The 18627-nt window shown below is 47.2% G+C and overlaps 1 protein-coding gene across 2 annotated transcripts in view; it reads left to right on the top strand.

Moving 5' to 3' along the window:
* Positions 1–16072, top strand: part of FDFT1 (farnesyl-diphosphate farnesyltransferase 1) — a 28355-nt gene extending 12283 nt beyond the window's left edge. For both annotated transcript variants that reach the window (XM_002709437.5, XM_008248858.4), the window contains 5 exons: positions 4214–4342; positions 7097–7288; positions 11242–11418; positions 13517–13669; positions 15203–16072. In XM_002709437.5, the coding sequence (XP_002709483.1) occupies positions 4214–4342; positions 7097–7288; positions 11242–11418; positions 13517–13669; positions 15203–15424 (873 nt within the window). In that variant the 3' untranslated portion in view covers positions 15425–16072. The remainder of the gene's footprint in view (positions 1–4213; positions 4343–7096; positions 7289–11241; positions 11419–13516; positions 13670–15202) is intronic.
* Positions 16073–18627: the final 2555 nt, after the last annotated feature.

The following is an 18627-nucleotide window of genomic DNA, read 5'->3' as shown; positions in this document are numbered from 1 at the left end:
TGCCCACAGTTAGACTGGTCTGAAGCCAGGAGCTTCATCCAGGTCTCCCACATGGGTGCAGGGGCCCAAGCACCAGGGCCTCCTCTGCTTCTTTGCCAGGAGCATTAGCAGGGAGCTGGATTAGAAGTGGAGCAGCCGGGACTCAAACCACCACTTATATGGGATTCCAGTGTTGCTGGAGGCAGCTTTACCTGCTATGCCACAATACCACCACCTATTTTATTTTAATGATTGATTTATTTTATTTGATAGGTAGATTGACAGGGAGAGAGAGATAGCTTCCATCTGTTGGTTCACTCCCCAAATGCCACAACAGACAGGACTAACATAGGCTGAATTCAAGAACTGGACCTGGGTCTTCCATGTAGATAATAACAACCCAGGTAACTGAGCTATCATCCTCTGGCTCCCAGGCTCATTAGTGGGAAGCTGGATTGGAAGTGGAAAGTAGCCATGATTCACACCAGCACTCTGAAATGGAATGCTACCATCCCCTTCTCAACCATTGTTCTGGGTGTCTGGAACCCCCTGTCTCTGAGCCCATGCCCAAGGTCTGACTGTCTCCTTAAGTCCATCTCTTATCTAGAATGGAACATGCCACCAGTGGCTGTGTCTGGAGGCCTGAGGGGTGGCCAAGGGCTGTGTTTGGGAGGGTGGTGGATGAAACTGGTCCTACAGGCTAGAGCATCCTTACATGTGAATGTGAGGTCCCTCCCAGGGCTGGACAGAACTGGGGGTGGTAGGGAGGGGCACTGGGGATCTACAGTCTCTGCCCTGCTGCATTTTTGGAGCAAAACCCTGAGCACCAAGCATTTTAAATTCAAACCTGAACCATCCAGGTTGTCAGGAAGAGAGATTTGTCAGGACAGGAAGGTAGAACATATTTGAATGAACACGTTTAATAGAAAATTTAAAAAATTTTAGCAACATATGGTATGTGGGCCTCCATTTGCTCTGGTGTCCCAGACCCATAGAATTTAGGAATAAGCCTAGACAGAACAATCTGATCTAATCAAGTAACTACCTCCATGTACTGTCAGTCTGTGCCTTCAGATTGAACCTGAGGCTTTTTGCTATAGTGATCATTTGTTGATACCATTTCAAGTCAGGCTTTCTAGAACTCTCATTGTATACTATGGATCCAGTTAGAATATCATCATCCCGTGCCTCTGTGGAGTTGGTTCTAGGACCACATGATACTGAAATCTCTCCGGTATGAGGAGGTATGGTATTTACGCACTTCTGTAATTCAGTCCTCTCTAGATGACCCACCATACCTCATCCGGTGTAAATGCACATAAATTGTTGTTACATTATCTGGGGGAATGACCAGAAAAGCCTGTACTGTTCAGTATGGACACATTGTGTTTATTAAATGTGTTCAGTGTGCAGTTCATAGAATCTGAAGATACAGAGCCCATGCTTATGGAAGTCCACATATATTTCTTACCAGAATTTAGTGCAAGAAATAGTACGGTGTTTTTTGGTTTTGGTTTTGTTTTGTTTTAGTGTTTTAATTTCATTTTGTTTGAGAGACAGAGAGCTCTCATCCACTGGTTCACTCCCCACATGTCTGCAGTGGCTGGAGCTGAGCTGCGCTGAAGCTGGGAACCAGGAATGTCATCCAGGTCTCCCACATGAGTGGCAGTGACCCCGTTACTTGGGCCATCATTGTTGCCTTCTGGGGTCTGCATTGGCAGGAAGCTGGGGTCAGAAGCCAGAGCCTGGAATTGAACCCAGGCACTCTGATATGGAACACAGGCCTCTTAGCTGCTAGACTGAATTACTTTTAAACAGTGGCAATAATACATTTATTAATTTACTGTAAATCAGTTACTAAAAATATTTCATGATTCTTTTTTTTTCTATAATGTAGTTTCTTTTTTTTTTTCTTTTTTGACAGGTAGAATGGACAATGAGTGAGAGAGACAGAGAGAAAGGTCTTCCTTTTGCCATTGGTTCACCCTCCAATGGCCGTCGCGGCCGGCGCATCGCGCTGATCCGAAGGCAGGAGCCAGGTGTTTCTCCTGGTCTCCCATGCGGGTGCAGGGCCCAAGCACTTGGGCCATCCTCCACTGCACTCCCGGACCACAGCAGAGAGCTGGACTGGAAGAGGGGCAACCGGGACAGAATCTGGCACCCTGATCAGGACTAGAACCCGGTGTGCCGGCGCCGCAAGGCAGAGGATTAGCCTATTGAGCCACGGCGCTGGCCCTATAATGTAGTTTCAATAGGCGAACTACCTAAAACATGATACGCTGTTACCTACATTTTTGTCAGATCACCTGTGAGATGCAGATCTTGCATTTAATCATTGGCATAATTAACTGCCTCTTTCAAGCTGGCCTTTTTTTTTTTTATAAATTAATGATTTCTTTTATTTTTTAAAATATTTGTTTATTTATTTGAAAGTCAGACTTACACAGAGAGAGAAGGAGAGGCAGAGAGAGAGAGAGAGAGAGAGAGAGAGAGAGAGAGAGAATCTTCCATCCGTTGGTTCACTCCCTAGTTGGCTGCAACAGCTGGAGCTGCACCCATCCAAAGCCAGGAGCTTCTTCCGGGTCTCCCACGTAGGTGCAGGCAGGAGCCCAAGGCCTTGGGCCATCTTTTACTGCTTTCCCAGGCCACAGCAGAGAGCTGGATTGGAAGAGGAGCAGCCGGGACTCGAACTGTCACCTATATGGGATACTGACACTGCAGGCAGCAGCTTTACTCACTATGCCACAGTGCTAGCCCCTCAAGCTGTTTTTAAAAAAGCAAATAAGCAAAAAACTCTTGAACATAGTAGGGATTTGATAACAGTGTTCTAAGATTTCTGATTGGGGAGTTTGCCTTCACAGGTGAATGGAAATGCCATGCTGTCCTTGCCCGTGACACAGGATCTGGCGTTTGTCCACTCTCCCTGTGGGCTCCTATCACACCGGTGCTTCCTTCATGAGCTCACAGGCACCAGGAAGTGGTCTGAGGCCCAAGGCACCGTGTCTAGTCTGGAGTGGAACCCACCTGGCACGAGGGGCTGGGGAGGGCACCCCTCTCACGGGAGAGCTTGTCGCTGGGCCTGGAGAACGCACAGAACCGGGCAGTGAGCCTGGAATTGGCAAAGCACCCCTCTTCCCTTGGGTTCACTTTTTTCTTGCATATTTTTGTTTTCACATTTTGAACTGCATAATCATGTAATACATTTGAAAAAGTTATTGGAAGAGACAGCTCAAATTCAGAAATGAGAAAGTGTTTATTTTGAAGAGTTTGTTTTCCTGAGTCTAAGCTCCTCCTCCCACCCTCATTGGCCTTTTCATTTTATAAATAGAACTGGTCTGGCCGAGGATCTGTGTAAGGAAGGGTTCTGGGGGGAGTCGGAGTCGCCTACCTTCTGCGAGAGGTGCTAGTATTTTCCATCCACAGGAGGAATTTGCTTTTGGCCCTGGCTTGGAACAGCTGTTCTGGAAGGAGCAGGGGTCAGAGACTGATTTTATGGGTTTTGGGGGGTTAAACAGTGATTAAATGACATCATTTTTATTAGTTTATTTTGTTAACCCATAAACACTTCTTTGAATTTAAACAAGATATTTCTGCAGTACCAATAAACTTAATAAACATTAAGACTGTTTTCTACATTAGAACATGGCTATGAAAAAAAAAATACCAGGCAGGATGCTTCGTATTGTGTGAGTTGCTTAAGGAAATAAAAAATATAACTTTACAGTGAGAGAGACACTCCAGCTTTAAGATACAATTGGGAAACTGACAATGGGAAGTGGCTGGCTGATCTCCTTGCTAGAATACGAGCTGCAAGGGTAGAAGTTTTCGTTTTCCCTGACGTCTCTCCCTAGTGCCTAGAACAAGGTTTGTTAGGTAGAAATGGCTTGATAGACGCTTGCACAAATGAATCTTTGCCATAACAAGGTTCACCTGAAGCAAGATGTTTGTTCTTCCTAAAATTCTTACACTTAATATCCAACTCTGTGTTGAAGTATCTTATTTATTATATATTGGAAAATGAATAGATAACGAGACTTTGAGTTTTATTTTGCATCTAGGAACATTAGCATTTCTGTTTGGTATTTATAGAATGCACAGAGCTTATTATTTAGCATGTAGAATGGTATGGTTGAGGTTGAGCACACAGATGAACTGTTGGAGCCATCACGAGAGTTCTACCCTGCTCTGTGGTGTAGTCGTTCATACTTTCTGTTTTCTGTGATCTCCGTTTCAGATCTCCCTTGAGTTTAGGAATTTGGCTGAGAAGTATCAGAAAGTGATTGCCGACATTTGCCGGAGGATGGGGATGGGGATGGCAGAGTTTTTGGACAAGCACGTGACCTCTGAACAGGAGTGGGACAAGGTTAGTGACTGCAAAACAGTGTCTGAGCATGGGCCAAAACCCAGCAGTCCGCATCGTAGAGTGAAGAACAAGGAACAAGTCTGCTAGTTCCAGGTTTTCTAACTTGACAAGTCATCTGTTTGGGTTGAATGTCTCATCAGAAGCCCTTGATAGCGAATTAAAGTTTAATTCTCTGTCAACAAAATTTTTCACGCCCTCGAAAGTTTACTGTGAAGCAAGGCCGGAGTAGATTGGACTTGTCTGAAGATAGACATTAAGCTCATAATTGAAAAAATGCTTTCTGTTCTTTTCCATCACTGAGTATGTGTGTTTGTGTGTCTGCCTTAGTATCCGAGTCATTTCAAGTCCCATCTTAAGACTGTGTTTACGTCAGTACCGGGCTGGCCCTGTTTGTTTCTGAGACACAGATACCAGTTAAGCTCTTACATTGTGTGTCTGTTTCCTTGGAAACAAAGAACAGCTCATGAGAATCCAAAGGCATTGGCTTTGGGTTTTCGGTGTCTTACGCTGAAGGGTGAGTATCTCTAATATCCTACTTCTTCCTCTCTCATTGTCTCCTGACTGAAGTAAGACGCTTATAGATGCTTCCACGTTTCTTCGTGGCCTCCCCCCTCAGTTTGCGTGGTGGTTATTGTCATAACTCATTTTGGGGTATATCACAGAATACCAGAGAGGGCCATTTATGAAGAAAGATTTATTTCTCACAGCTCTGGGAGCTGGGAAGTCTCATATCGGGTTACCAGCGCCTGGGGCCTTCCTGCCACATCACCCTGTGGCGTGAAGGGCGGAGAGGCCCAGAGAGAACAAGAGTCACCTCCCAGGGGCTCTGCCTGGAGCACGTTGCATTGGGGATTGCGTTTCCAGCACACAGTTTTGTAGGCAGACATTCAGATTATAGAAGTTACAGGCAGACAGATGAAGGAATGAGCTGTAGGAGACCCACATACTTGTAGGTTTGAATTAGGGGTCTGGGGAACAGGCTCATTTATGTAGCCAAAAGGACACAATTGACTGTAGGGCCTAAGTAACAAAACTAAACATAAAAATACAAAGTAGGGGCAGAAATTTGCCCATTTTCCTTAAAATGGTGATTGTGAGACTCACACATCACCCCTATGGAAGCAGAGATTTTAAGTGTCTAGTGTTCATGTATGCTGAGTCTTCACCCGTGCCTGGGCTGGGATCTCAGAAGAGATGCTGCTACATTTTCATTGAGTCAGTGTAGATCAGATGTCCGGCCTCTTCGTTTTTTAAGCCTCAAAACTTGATGAAAACATCTTTGGAATTTCTGGCTTATGCTGCCCCAGTTAACAAGCCAGAAAATCCATCTAAAGTTGAAGTTCCCACTTTTGGCCCGGAACCAGCACTGGCTATCTGATAGTAACTTCCTTTTTTGTGGAACAGATCTATTCAGGAAACTTAATTCTATGTTGTTACAGTTCTGATCAGATAAAATTGAATATTTGAAGAACTTTTCCTCCTTCAACTTTGGAAAAAGATGGAAGTCTCCTTTCTGGGAGCACAAGATATTTCAAAAAGTTCAAGAAAAATTAAAAGATAGGTTTACTTTGGTGCAAAACAGTTTTGAGGGGCCAGTGTTTGGCCTCGCAGTTGGGATAACCACGTGCCTTATGGGAATGTCCAGCTCTGCTCCTGACTCCTGCCTCGGGGGCAGCAGTGGTGGCTCGGGGGTTGGGTGTCCAGCTCCCAGCCTCTGCTGGGAGGCATTTGGAGAGTAAACCAGTGGACACAACCTCTCTGTCTCCATGTGTGTGTCTGTCTGTCTCTCTGCCTCCTGAATAAAGGGGAAAAACAATTGAAATGTGTGCATATAAGAGTTCTTCCAAAAATTCATTAAAAACACATGAAAAAAACTACATTGATTGCAAAAAATTTTTAAACCAAAATAAACTTATCTTTTAATTCCATATTCCATAAACTTCTTCAAGTACCCTCATATTTCTATCCAAGGAACTGTTGTTTTAAAATACAGTTAAACAGTACTCTAGCTGTTCTAAATTTTTTTCCCAATAGTTCTTTTTAGTAGCTATCCACACCTGATTTCCTTCTAATTTCAGCAGATCTTCCCTTTTCCCAGACTCTTCCTCTCCTAGAACATGTCCGTGTTTCTACTCCAGGCAGCTTGTTACTCTTTGGTCTCTAACGTTTACCCTTGCTGAGGACCACTGTGGGTGTTTCCCTTCTTTATCCCTTCTTAGATTGCCTGACAGACATTCATTGTAGAAGAGCATTGCAGTAAGTTGTTTTAGAGTCCCTTTTTTAGGGGACCACAGTTCTGACAAACTGCTTTCATCGAAGACAGTTCTTTAACAATTAAGAATTACATTTACTAAAATCTTTGTTGAGAGTGGGAAAGTTTTACTGAAATTGATAAAGCCTAACTCTTAAGGTGGACTTAACCTCTGGCCTCTGATTTCCCGGATGGATGATCTGTGAAACTGTTAATCAGATGTTTGTGATGATGGAAAATACAGAGCACTTACAGCAGTGCCAGAGCCTCGCTGGGCTACCTTGTTCTCAGACGTCGAATTCTCGTTACCTGGAGACCAGTGTTGTTAAATTTTTGGTGCACAGTCCTTCCATGTGCATGTGTATGCTTGTATATTTGTGTGTTTTAATCAAAATGAGATCTTGAACATTCTGCTTGGAACCTGCCTTTTTGTAGCTAGTCATCTCTAATGTTTCCATTTTAGTAAATTTTTCTTTATTAATTTACTTTATAATCTTTTACAGTACTGTCACTATGTTGCCGGACTGGTGGGAATTGGCCTTTCCCGTCTTTTCTCGGCCTCAGAATTTGAAGACCCCTTAGTTGGAGAAGACATAGAGCGTGCTAACTCTATGGGCCTGTTTCTGCAAAAAACAAACATAATTCGTGATTATTTGGAAGACCAGAGGGAAGGAAGAGAGTTTTGGCCTCAAGAGGTAACAGATTCAGAGTATTTGGGGAAAAAAAAATTTTTAGACACACTCTGAAAACAAATCATTAAACTTTTATAGTTGCAAGTGACAGAAATACAGGTCAAACTGCCTTAGGCACGTGAGTATAAAGTTAAGATTCAGTGTGCTTCAGGTAGTCGCTGGATCTCGGGTGTCAGTACAATCAGACATTCGTGACATCTGGCTCTTCTCCATATCCTTAGAAATACCCTTTACAGGAAACTGTTCGAGACATGTTTCCCTGGGTTCTACAAGCTGCTCTGGCAAACTAAACAGACCCAAGGAGGGGGTTGTGGAAATCCCAGCGTGCAGCCAGTCTGGTGTACAGGTGACAGCCTGCTGCCTGCAGTCTGTGGGCTGAGCCCTCAGCCTGTAGCATGTACTGCCATCTCCAGGCCAGAGAGTGCCAGAATGGAATGGAATTATGAAACAGTTGGCACCGGTGCTGTGGCTCAATAGGCTAATCCTCCGCCTGCGGCGCCTGTACACCGGGTTCTAGTCCTGATCAGGGTGCCGGATTCTGTCCCGGTTGCCCCTCTTCCAGTCCAGCTCTCTGCTGTGGTCCGGGAGTGCAGTGGAGGATGGCCCAAGTGCTTGGGCCCTGCACCCACATGGAGACCAGGAAAAACACCTATCTCCTGGCTTCAGATCAGCGCGGTGCGCCGGCTGCAGCAGCCATTGGAGGGGGAACCAATGGTAAAGGAAGACCTTTCTCTCTGTCTCTCTCTCATTGTCCACTCTGCCTGTCAAAAAAAAAAAAAAAAAAGTTGGCATCCGCTGTGAGCTCCATATTGAGGAGTGAAATAAAAGTTGAGTAGAATAGAGAAGACCAACATGAAGACAATAGAGGTTCTAGATCATAGTGGGTGCAGGGCTTGGAATACAGGAGGAGATCTCAGCGAGGTGCCATATTGGTGCTGTACTGTCTAGTACAGCAGCCACGAGTCACATAGACTGCTGAGCCCTTGAAATGTGGCTGCTGCGACTGAGGCATTGAATTGGACTTCTGTTTGATTTTAGCTCATTTAAATGTACATAGCCAAATATACTCAGCTTGCACTGCACTGGACAGCGCAACTCCACACACTAACAACAGAACAGGAAGCTCCATGGGATTAGGAAACTGAACTGTGATTTTTCTAAGGAGGCATGGTTCAGGGAAAATATAGGATCCAATGAAGTATTCTTGCCAGACCTGTCAATGAACAGGAAGAACAAAGGAAGAATGAAAATATGAAATGGCACTACAGGATACAACCAGCAAAATCCAGAATGGAAGAAATTTGTCAGGAAACAAAACCCTTTTCTTCAATAAATGGCCTGAAAAAAGGCAAGAGAGATTCTAGAGATTAAAAAAGACCTAAGTGATATCAAAATGCAATTTGTAAAGCTTGTTTAGATCTTTATTTGAATAAGACAAGTGTAAAAAAAAAGACCATGGAAAAATTTGAATTCTAGCTGTTTTAAGTATTTTTATTCTTAATGTTTAGGTGTGATAAATAATTATGTATTTAAGAAGGGGCCCTCCACTTTGGAAATATGTCATGACATTTATGGTTCAAATTATACAATCCATCAATCTGAGTAAGAATAGATAATTTTTTTGTTTGACAGGCAGAGTTAGTGAGAGAGAGAGAGAGAGAGAGAAAGAAAAGTCTTCCCTCTGTTGGTTCACCCCCCAAATGGCCGCTACAGCTGGCGCTGTGCCGATCCAAAGCCAGGAGCCAGGTGCTTCTCCTAGTCTCCCATGCAGGTGCCAGGGCCCAAGCACCTGGGCCATCCTCCACTGCACTCCCAGGCCACAGCAGAGAGCTGGACTGGAAGAGGAGCAACCGAGACTATAACCCGGTGCCCATATGGGCTGCTGGCGCTGCAGGCGGAGAATTAGCCAAGTGAGCCATGGCGCCGGTCCCAGAATAGATAAAAATTTGACCTTTAATAGAATCTCCTACTCCTTTTAGGCCTAGTCATTTTTAAAATATTTATTTATTTATTTATTTACTTGCTTTATTTTTTATTTGAAAGGCAGACAGACAAAGGGAGTGAGACATCTTCTGTCTACTGGTTTATTCCCCAAATGACCACAGCAGTTAGGTCTGGGTCAAGCTGAAGCCAGGAGTCAGGAACTCCATCCTGGTCTCTCAGATGGGTGGCAGGGGTCCAAGCACTTAGGCCATCTTTATTGCCTTCCCAGCACATCAGCAGGGAGCTGGGTTGGAAGTAGAATAGCCAGGACTTGAACCAGCACTCTAGTATGGGAAGCTGATGTCCCAAGCACCAGCTTAACCCACTTTGCCACAGTGCCATAGGCTTTTTTTTTTCTTTGTAAGATTTATTTATTTGAAAGTTAGAGAGACATCGTCCATTCACTGGTTTACTCCCCAAATGACCACAAGAGCTGGGACTGTCAGTCTGAAGCCAGGAGGCAGGAACTCCATCTGAGGCTCCCGTGTGGTTGGCAGGAACTCAAGTACTTGAGCCATCATCCCCTGCCTTCCCAGGCACAGGGCAGGAAGCTGGATCAGAAGTGGAGTAATTAGCACTTGAACTGCATTCTGACAGGGGACGTGGGTGGGCATCCCAAGTGGCACTGCAGTGCCCGCCCTGTCCTTATTTATTTTGAGGAGTATGTAAGGTTGCAGTAAACATATTTTAAGAAGCTGAAGAATTACCTAAGAATAAAAGTAAGTTATTTGCTAGCTTCAGATAATCTTCTAAATAATATTTATTAAAAATCATAAGTTCGGTGGGACCGGCACCATGGCGCAATGGGTTAATCCTCCGCCTGCAGTGCCAGCCAGCATCCTATATGGGCTCTGGTTTTAGTCCCGGCTGCTCCTCTTCCAGTCCAGCTCTGCTGTGGCCTGAGAAAGCAGTAGAAAATGGCCCAAGTGCTTGGGCCTCTGCACCCACGTGGAGGACTTGGAGAAGCTCCTGGCTCCCCACTTTGGAATGGCGCAGCTCCATCCTTTGTGGCCATTTGGGGAGTAAATCAAAGGAGGGAAGACCTTTCTGTCTCTCCCTCTCACTGTCTGTGGCTTTACCTCTCAAATAAATAAAATCTTTTAAAAAATAAATTAAATTACATTTAAAAAATCATAAGATCGGCACTTATGGTGTAGCACTATGGTGTAGTGGGTAAAACCGCCACATGCAACCTGGCATCCCATATGGGTGCTGGTTTGTGTTCTGGTTGCTCTACTTCTGATCCAGCTCCCTGCTATGTACCTGGGAAGGCAGGGGTGACGGCCCAAGTACTTGAGTTCCTGCCACCCACATAGGAGCCTCGGATGGAGTTCCTGGCTCCTGGCTTCAGCCTGGCCCAGCCCTGGCCATTGGTGGCCATCTGGGGAGTGAACCAGCTGATGGAAGATTTAAAAAAAAAATCATAGGATCAATCCCACCAGTCCAACTGAAAAAGTGTTGTGTTTTTGTTTTGTTTTGTTTTTGTTTTTGTTTTTGTTTTTCCAAGCAACTAAGATCCAGGGAGGTAATGTTAGAGTTTAAACCTGTTTGTTTTCCCGAAATGTGCTTGTTCAGTATTTTTACCAGAATGAATAGTGTAACGTTAATCATTAATTGTCTTGAGACCTGGCCGTCTTGGGAGGGTTTAATGTTTATCCTGTGGTACTGTTGTAGCTGCTTTTATTTATAGCTGACGCCTCTTTAGTTTGAGGTCAGTAAAGCATTGTTTTGTGCATATTGCAATAATGGTCTCTAAGGACATTCCCATTAACTCACTCTTGCCTTGCAACAGGCCCCCAATGCTAGTAAATGGCTATGGCATGACAATGGACTTGCCCTTGGGGAAAGCTGAGTCAGTGGCAAAGGGAGATTTTACTGTATATCACAGTTCTTACTCATACATCCCTCAATATCATTTGTAAATGCACCCCAGGCACATGCTGACTTGCTGTTTAATCCTGCCCTCTGTCTAGGTTTGGAGCAGGTATGTTAAGAAGTTGGGGGATTTTGCTAAGCCAGAGAATATTGACTTGGCTGTGCAGTGCCTGAACGAACTCATAACCAATGCCCTGCACCACATCCCGGATGTCATCACCTACCTTTCAAGACTCAGAAATCAGAGTGTGTTTAACTTCTGTGCTATTCCGCAGGTATGCAGGGGGCTCCTCTTGGTGTGGATGGGAGGCAGGGGCTACAGGGAGCAGGGCGGTGGCGAGCGAGGGGCATGCAGATACCGCTCGGCTCTGCTGTATTCCGGGGGCATGAGTCCTTTAAAATGGCAATTTTCTTTTGCTTCGGATCCACGAGACTCCCTGTGTCTCCCAGCCAGTGTCATACCTCAGCCCGGAGGCTACGTCTGCTTGTTTTCAGAAGCTTCCTTCTGGATTTACTTTTCCTGCCAACTGTTCTGAACTAGCTAGACCGTTAGGGTGGATCAAGGGCTTCAACCTGTATCTATGGGGGTGCTGGGTGAAACTTGGGGAAGTTGTTACTGTTAAAACATCTTCCTGAAGCAGCTGTCCTTTTCCTAGACTTGGGATTCCAAAACCTGACGCTGCAGACCTGGCCCTGGTATTCTGGGAGCTTCTCCCAGGTGTCTTTATTGGGCACTTCAGTTATTTACTCAAATCAGTGAGGAAAGTAAGAGGACTTAACTGCTTTGGAAATGGGATTGTTCTTGTTCTGAGGGCCAACTTTGAATAGTGGCTGGAACGAAAAAGTGTATCCCTGTCTTTTTTTTTATTTTAAAGATTTATTTATTAGGCCGGCGCCGCGGCTCACTAGGCTAATCCTCCGCCTAGCGGCGCCGGCACACCGGGTTCTAGTCCCGGTCGGGGCGCCGGATTCTGTCCCGGTTGCCCCTCTTCCAGGCCAGCCCTCTGCTGTGGCCAGGGAGTGCAGTGGAGGATGGCCCAGGTGCTTGGGCCCTGCACCCCATGGGAGACCAGGAAAAGCACCTGGCTCCTGGCTCCTGCCATCGGATCAGCGCGGTGCGCCGGCCGCAGCGCGCCGGCCGCGGCGGCCATTGGAGGGTGAACCAACGGCAAAGGAAGACCTTTCTCTCTGTCTCTCTCTCTCACTGTCCACTCTGCCTGTCAAAAAATTTAAAAAAAAAAAAAAAAAAATTTATTTATTTATTTGCAAGGCAAAGTTACAGAGAGGCAGAGGCAGAGAGAGAGATCTTCCATCCACTGGTTCACTCCCCAAATGGCCGCAAAGGCCGGAGCTGGGCGGATCCGAAGCCAGTAGTTAGGAGCTTCTTCCAGGTCTCCCATGTGGACGCAGGGGTCCAAGGACTTGGGCCGTCCTCCACTGCTTTCCTAGGTCACAGCAGAGAGCTTTATTGGAAGTAGAGCAGCCAAGACTCGAACCAGCGCCCATGTGAGATGCTGACACTGTAGGTGGTGACTGTACCCGCTGTGCCACAGCGCCAGCCCTATTTATCCCTGTCTTAGGTCTTCATTTATTCTTGAAATTTTTTCCTTTGAGGAAATCATCCCCCTTCTATTACCCTCCCATATTGTTTTCTTTATTTGAAAGGCAGGGAGACAAAAAAATCGTCCATCTATTCGTTCATTGCGCCAGATGCCCATGACAGCTGAAGCCAGGAGCCCAAAACCCAGTCCTTGCCTCCCACCTGGATGGCAGGGACCCAGCTACATTAGCCATCACCTGCCTTCCAGGGTCCACATGAGCAGGAAGCTGGAGTTGGAAGTAGAGCTAGAACTCAAACTCTGGCACTCTGATAAGAGGTGCAGGTGTTAGAAGCAGTGTCTTAACTGCTATGCCAAACACTAACACCCCTCCCCCGTTTTTAAATGTACAATGATTAAATTCATTGTAGGCAAAACCAACCAAAAATAGAAAACTCTTTCCTGATCTATTTTGAAATGTACATTTCAGATCTAATAACTGTGTACTCTGTCATGGGAAGTGTGTCATTTATTTGTATTTGTTTCTTCCACATAAAGTGGAACCTCTGGCTAAATCATTTCAGAATCATTTCAGACTGCAAAGACTGCTTGATTCTGTGTGTTGGTGAGAAGGGAGGAGTGGGACAAGGACAAATCTTGATGTACTTTGTCACTGGTGCGTTTTGATTACTGAAATCTTTGCTCTTTGGCTGTTGTTCACTTGCGGAGAGTTTTCTCAGGTTCATGACAGCTGCTTGCAGCACCCTTTCTAACTTTTATCCTGAAATGAAATGAATTTGGATTTTTCTCTCCTGTTTCTCCTTGTCGCCCACAGGTAATGGCCATTGCTACTTTGGCTGCCTGTTATAATAATCAGCAGGTTTTCAAAGGGGTGGTGAAGATTCGGAAAGGGCAAGCCGTAACCCTCATGATGGATGCCACCAACATGCCAGCTGTCAAAGCTATCATCTACCAGTATATGGAAGAGGTGGGTTTTAGTCAGCTCCCTGGATACGGTGTAGCTACTTTTGTGATTTAAGTGTTATTATTTACACATACCATGTTTGGATGTTAGATGATGCCAACAGCTCCCAGGAGTCAGTGTCCTTACTAGGAAACAAATACGTGTACAGAAGCTGAGTTGATTGTTCAGAGCTACCCAGGTCCTGGGTCAGAGACCACCAGTGAAGCAAGGAATAGGCAGGCCAAAGGAGAATCGTGTTTTTGGAACTAGAAGATGATGCTATGGGCATCATAAGAGACCTTAGACTGACTGCACCAGCCTGTGGCCAAGGAGGAGTATTGTGAGGGGATTTTTACTTTTTACTTTATTTTTCTATCACCGTTATTACACACAGAAGTTTTTGAAAGAAATTAGAAATGGTGGTTTATCCCCACTGCTTTTCTCTATTGCTGTCCTTTATAGTGTAATACTAGATATTAGACACCATTAGCATGTTCCTCTGGCGTATTCTTTAGGGAAGAGAGTAACAAGGATTAAGCTATGCCTGTTGTGGGGTGGTGGTGGAATACTTTGTATAATGAAAATTAGGGGTTAAAAACTATTTTACAATGACCTGTCCAGTCTGTTCGCCTCAGTCCTGGCTCTGATTGTTGTTACTTGGCACCAGCAATCCTTGAGCTGGCTGGTTCAACCCAGTGAGCATTTATGGAGTGCCTGCTGTGTGCTAGACATAGTGCTAGACTGGAGCTCAAAAGGGGGAACAAAACAGGGCAGTGCAGCTGGGGGCGCAGACACAGCAGTTGTCTCTGTGAGAGGTTGGTCTGTCCAGGAGAGGCGCTCTTGGCCCTCTGCTGAGAGCTGGGGAATAGGTCAGTGCTGGCCAGGTGAAGAAGGGGTTGGGAGGAGCTGCCCAGAGAGGGAGTGGTGTGAGGGAAGAGAGGAACAGAGTTCACAGAGCCTTGCACAGGCAGGGCCACCACTGGCGCCGCGGGTGGATTGGTCAGTGGGCGCCCAGCAGCCTGCGTCCCCGGCAGCCTGGGATCCCACATGAAGGCACTTGGGCAAGAGGGAGCCACTGAGTTGTCGGGCAGGGCTTTTAGGTGTCTGTGACTGTGAAGACGGATGAGTGGATTTGGGTCAAGCTAACAGGTGGCCCAGCCGAGAGGCAGCAGGAAGGGCCCACCTTTGTCAGTAAGCGTAAGGATCGGGGGGAGACGGGCTCTGCGCACGTGTGAAGGCACAGGGCGCACTCCTGCCCCTGCATCTGGCCCTCAGCACACGCTGATCTGGTTTTCCTGAGCTGCTCTCACCCTGTCTTTCCTCTGCTCAGCTCACCATTTATTGAGCATCTACTGTGTGCCTGGCACTGGGGGGAGGGGTCGGAAAGAAGAGCAGCGTGGCACAGCTGCTGCTCCGGGGGTCTCTGCTTGCTGGCACGGCGGTCCGGGTGGGCCCCCGCCCTGTCGGGGCCTCAGTGGTGAAATAACGCGGAGAATGTTTGCAGAGGACCCGGTGCTCCGCGCAGAGCGCTGACTGTGTCTTCCTCTCCTCTGACAGATTTATCACAGAATCCCCAGCTCAGACCCATCCTCCGGGAAAACCAGGCAGATCATCTCCACCATCAGGACGCAGAACCTGCCCAACTGCCAGCTCATCTCCCGCAGCCACTACTCCCCCTTCTACCTGTCCTTCGTAATGCTCTTGGCTGCCCTGAGCTGGCAGTACCTGAGCACGCTGTCCCAGGTCACGGAGGACTATGTCCAGACCGGAGAACACTGATTGGAATGTGTACAGAAGCTGCAGTTCACCACGAAATGGCCTCACCTGGGAGGATGATGTCGGCTTTTCTGTTACTTTTTTTCCTCCTACTTTCATCCCTGAAGGAGCTCAGGGTGCCTGAACCTCTAGAAGCCGTGAGGTGCAGTTGAGAAGTTACACACAAAAGGAAGGCCGCCTGGCCCCAGCGGCTCCCCGACGCGAGCCTGGCCTTATGGCTGCCACCGAGGCGAAGCAGCTGCACGGGCACGAGATTGGTGCAGAGTGCATCGGGCTGTGTTGAGGATTCGACGTACTGAATTGAAGCAACCTTCGAGTAGCTATCGTAGTTGAAAATGAAGTGGACTCTCTCTGTCCATTCCTGTTTCTCTCATCGCTTCGTTGCATTTCCTTGTTTGAATGTGGTAGACCTGAATGTTGGTAGTTCGGGGTGATGCTTCTGTGCTTCCTTAGAAGGCAGACTTGTCTTCTGCATACGAAGGCTGGGAATAAAAATCTGGATGTCCTGGTACTGTTTTCTGATTTAAGGGGAGTTGGGCTTCAGGGAGAATCGGCAGGGATGCCTTTGGCCTCATTGTAGAGGTGTGGCCTCCAGCGAGGCTGGCGTCTTGGGGAGGAAGATTTTGTAATAAAGAATTTCCTTGTTCTGCATTTGTCAAGTCAGTTCACTTGAAGGCCTGCGTGAGTGGGAAAGCTGGAGCCCGAGAATGGATTAGTGAGGAGGAGGAGGAGGAGCCATCTGCTCCCAGGTGACGCCAGGACCAGAGGGGGCAGGGCTGCTGGCAGCAGCAGGTGGTGGCGGCGCCTCACTGCTGTAGCCGGGCTCTCTGCACCTTAGCAGCCGTCCGAAGTTTTGCTTTGTGAGTATTCCCAGCTAACGTACTGGAGTCTGAAGCGAGGCCAGAGGTTCTTCCCAGGCGATTGGCAAAAAGCCATCATGCTTAGCCTGGTCCTCCTTAGCCTAGTGCCTCCTGCCTCACCTCCTCCTCGTGCCAGCACAGCTGGGATTTGTGCTCTGTTCTCAGGAGGAGCAAGAGACAGCACATGGCCTCCTGCTAAGGGTGTGTTTGAGAAAGCCCCTCAGGTTGAATATCCGTGTCAGAGCATTAAAATGCTCTAGATGTGTGTGTCGGTCTGTTGGTACCTGGGGCTGAGCACTTTAGGTAGAAGAGGTGGATGAAGCTTGCAGGTTTGGAGGCTCCAGGTCCGAGATGGGCTGGTCCCATCGGTGGGTGCCCCAGAATCCAGCATCACCATGGTGGGAGCTCAGTGGAATGGATCCCACGGTGAGATGGGAACACAGAAGAAGGGAGCCAGGGACCAGGCTTCCACGTTCTCTAACAGCTCCCTGGAGAATCAGCCCACTCCAGGAGGTCAGCAAGTCCTCCCTGAGGGCAAGAGCTGATTACCTAGGCCTCACCTCTGGAAGGTTCCCCAGCATGTGGCAGCTTTGCGGGGCACAGTAACCGTTACCGTATGTATGTGGATGGTCTCTGCTGAGTCCACTGTGTATGGTGACTTGGTCACTACGTTCAAGGGTTCCTTCCCAGTGGTGACGCTGGTGTATACGTGGTTCTACACGAAACACTGATTTACAGATTTTCTTTCTGTGACCGCTGGAGCTTGGGTCTGTGAAGATTTCCGTTCGTTTATTCTTCGGAGGGTCAGCCCTGGACACACTTGACACCATGCTGAAGCCAGGCTGGTGACATGCCACCTAGATACAGCTGGCTTACAAGCCAACTCAGTCACCAAAACTGGGCTTGAGGGAGCAGCGTTTGGCTCCGAAGTTGGGGAACTCATGTTGGAGTGCCTGCTTCAGGTCCCGCTCCATTTCCACCTCCTGCTTCCTGCTAATGCACACCCGGAGAGGCAGCAGATACGATGGTTCAAATAGTAGGGTCCCTGCCACCCATGTTGGAGAACCAGATTGAGTTCCTGGCTCCTGGCTTCAGCCTGGTTTGCGATTTCAAAGGTTGTTACAGTTCGTGTCAAGATCTAAGACTTTGTTCTCAAGTCCTCATAAGACACGAGACTACCAGTAGAAACAGCTGGAACCTGAAGCTATGGAATTCTGTCCAGCACTGCCTCATACAAAGGCCTTAGCAGTTACCCATACGGCAGTTCTTTGAAAGGCTTGCCTGTCTGAACACTGTCCCTCAGGATTTAGGGGTTTGCTCCCCAAAGTCTTATGCTATGGCACTAGGAGAGTGGAAACTCAACCCAATTATGGCATTTGGAGGTAGGGCTTTGGAAGGTGACTGGTTAGGTCATTAGGATGGGGCCCATGGTCAAGTCCTGGTGGCTTTTATCATGTGGTGCTCTCTGCCACTTGATCACTCTGCCAGCAAGAATGCCATCATCAGGCTAAACCAACAATGGAGGCTGCCCAATGCGACTGTGAGCTGCAATGTTGGCTTACAGGTTAGCTGCCTTAGCTATTTCATTATGGTGATAAAATACTAACAACATTGTCTTCCTAGGTATCTTCTCTAAGGTTGCAAAGTGCAATAAGCCCAATTAAACTTGAATTTCAGATTAAAGGGTCTTAGTATAATTATAGCCCCAATATGGCATGGAACATTTATGCTAAAAAGTATGTATCTGAAATTCAAATTTAATTGCACATCTTGTATTTTTACTTGCTAAGTCTGGCAAACCCACCTTCCACTCCCCAGCTCAATTTATAGCCTTCCTGGTATGCCATCTGTTTGGTTCCTGCTTAGAGTGAGCATCTGACCCATCCGAGTCTAGGCCTTTAAAATAGAACAGTTGGGAGCAAGAACCTGTTCTCAACCCGGGGGACTTGTGCAAGTCCAATCCGGACACGCACATGCTTCTGCCTCTGGTGCCAGGGCCATCCCGGAGAGGCCCCATTCCACCAGCTGCTGAGCTCCATCCTGGGGCCTGGCTGTGTGGAGCGGAGGGACAGCAGGTATCTGCTAAGTAACAAGCGTCCTGAGTTCTTGGCACCTTTAGGAGCAGAGCTGTAAGGCTGAGAGCTTTAAAACCATCAGAATTGCCCGGTTGCAAGGACCAGAGATTTCCCAACCCTGCAGCAGCTGCTGCTGGTGGGGCTGGTTTGAGGACGACTGCTTCCAGAAACCACCAGAGGTCTTTTAAAACACAAATGGCTCCCCCCAGCCCCCCCACCCCCGGCATCCTGAGTGCGTTTCCGGGAGGCCCTGGGGTGATGGCCATGCTGC

The sequence above is a fragment of the Oryctolagus cuniculus genome, chromosome 2, assembly GCF_964237555.1.
Source record: "Oryctolagus cuniculus chromosome 2, mOryCun1.1, whole genome shotgun sequence".
Lineage (NCBI taxonomy): Eukaryota > Metazoa > Chordata > Mammalia > Lagomorpha > Leporidae > Oryctolagus > Oryctolagus cuniculus.
The sequence above is the reverse complement of the archived record's forward strand: the minus strand, read 5'-3'. Positions and strand labels throughout refer to the sequence as shown.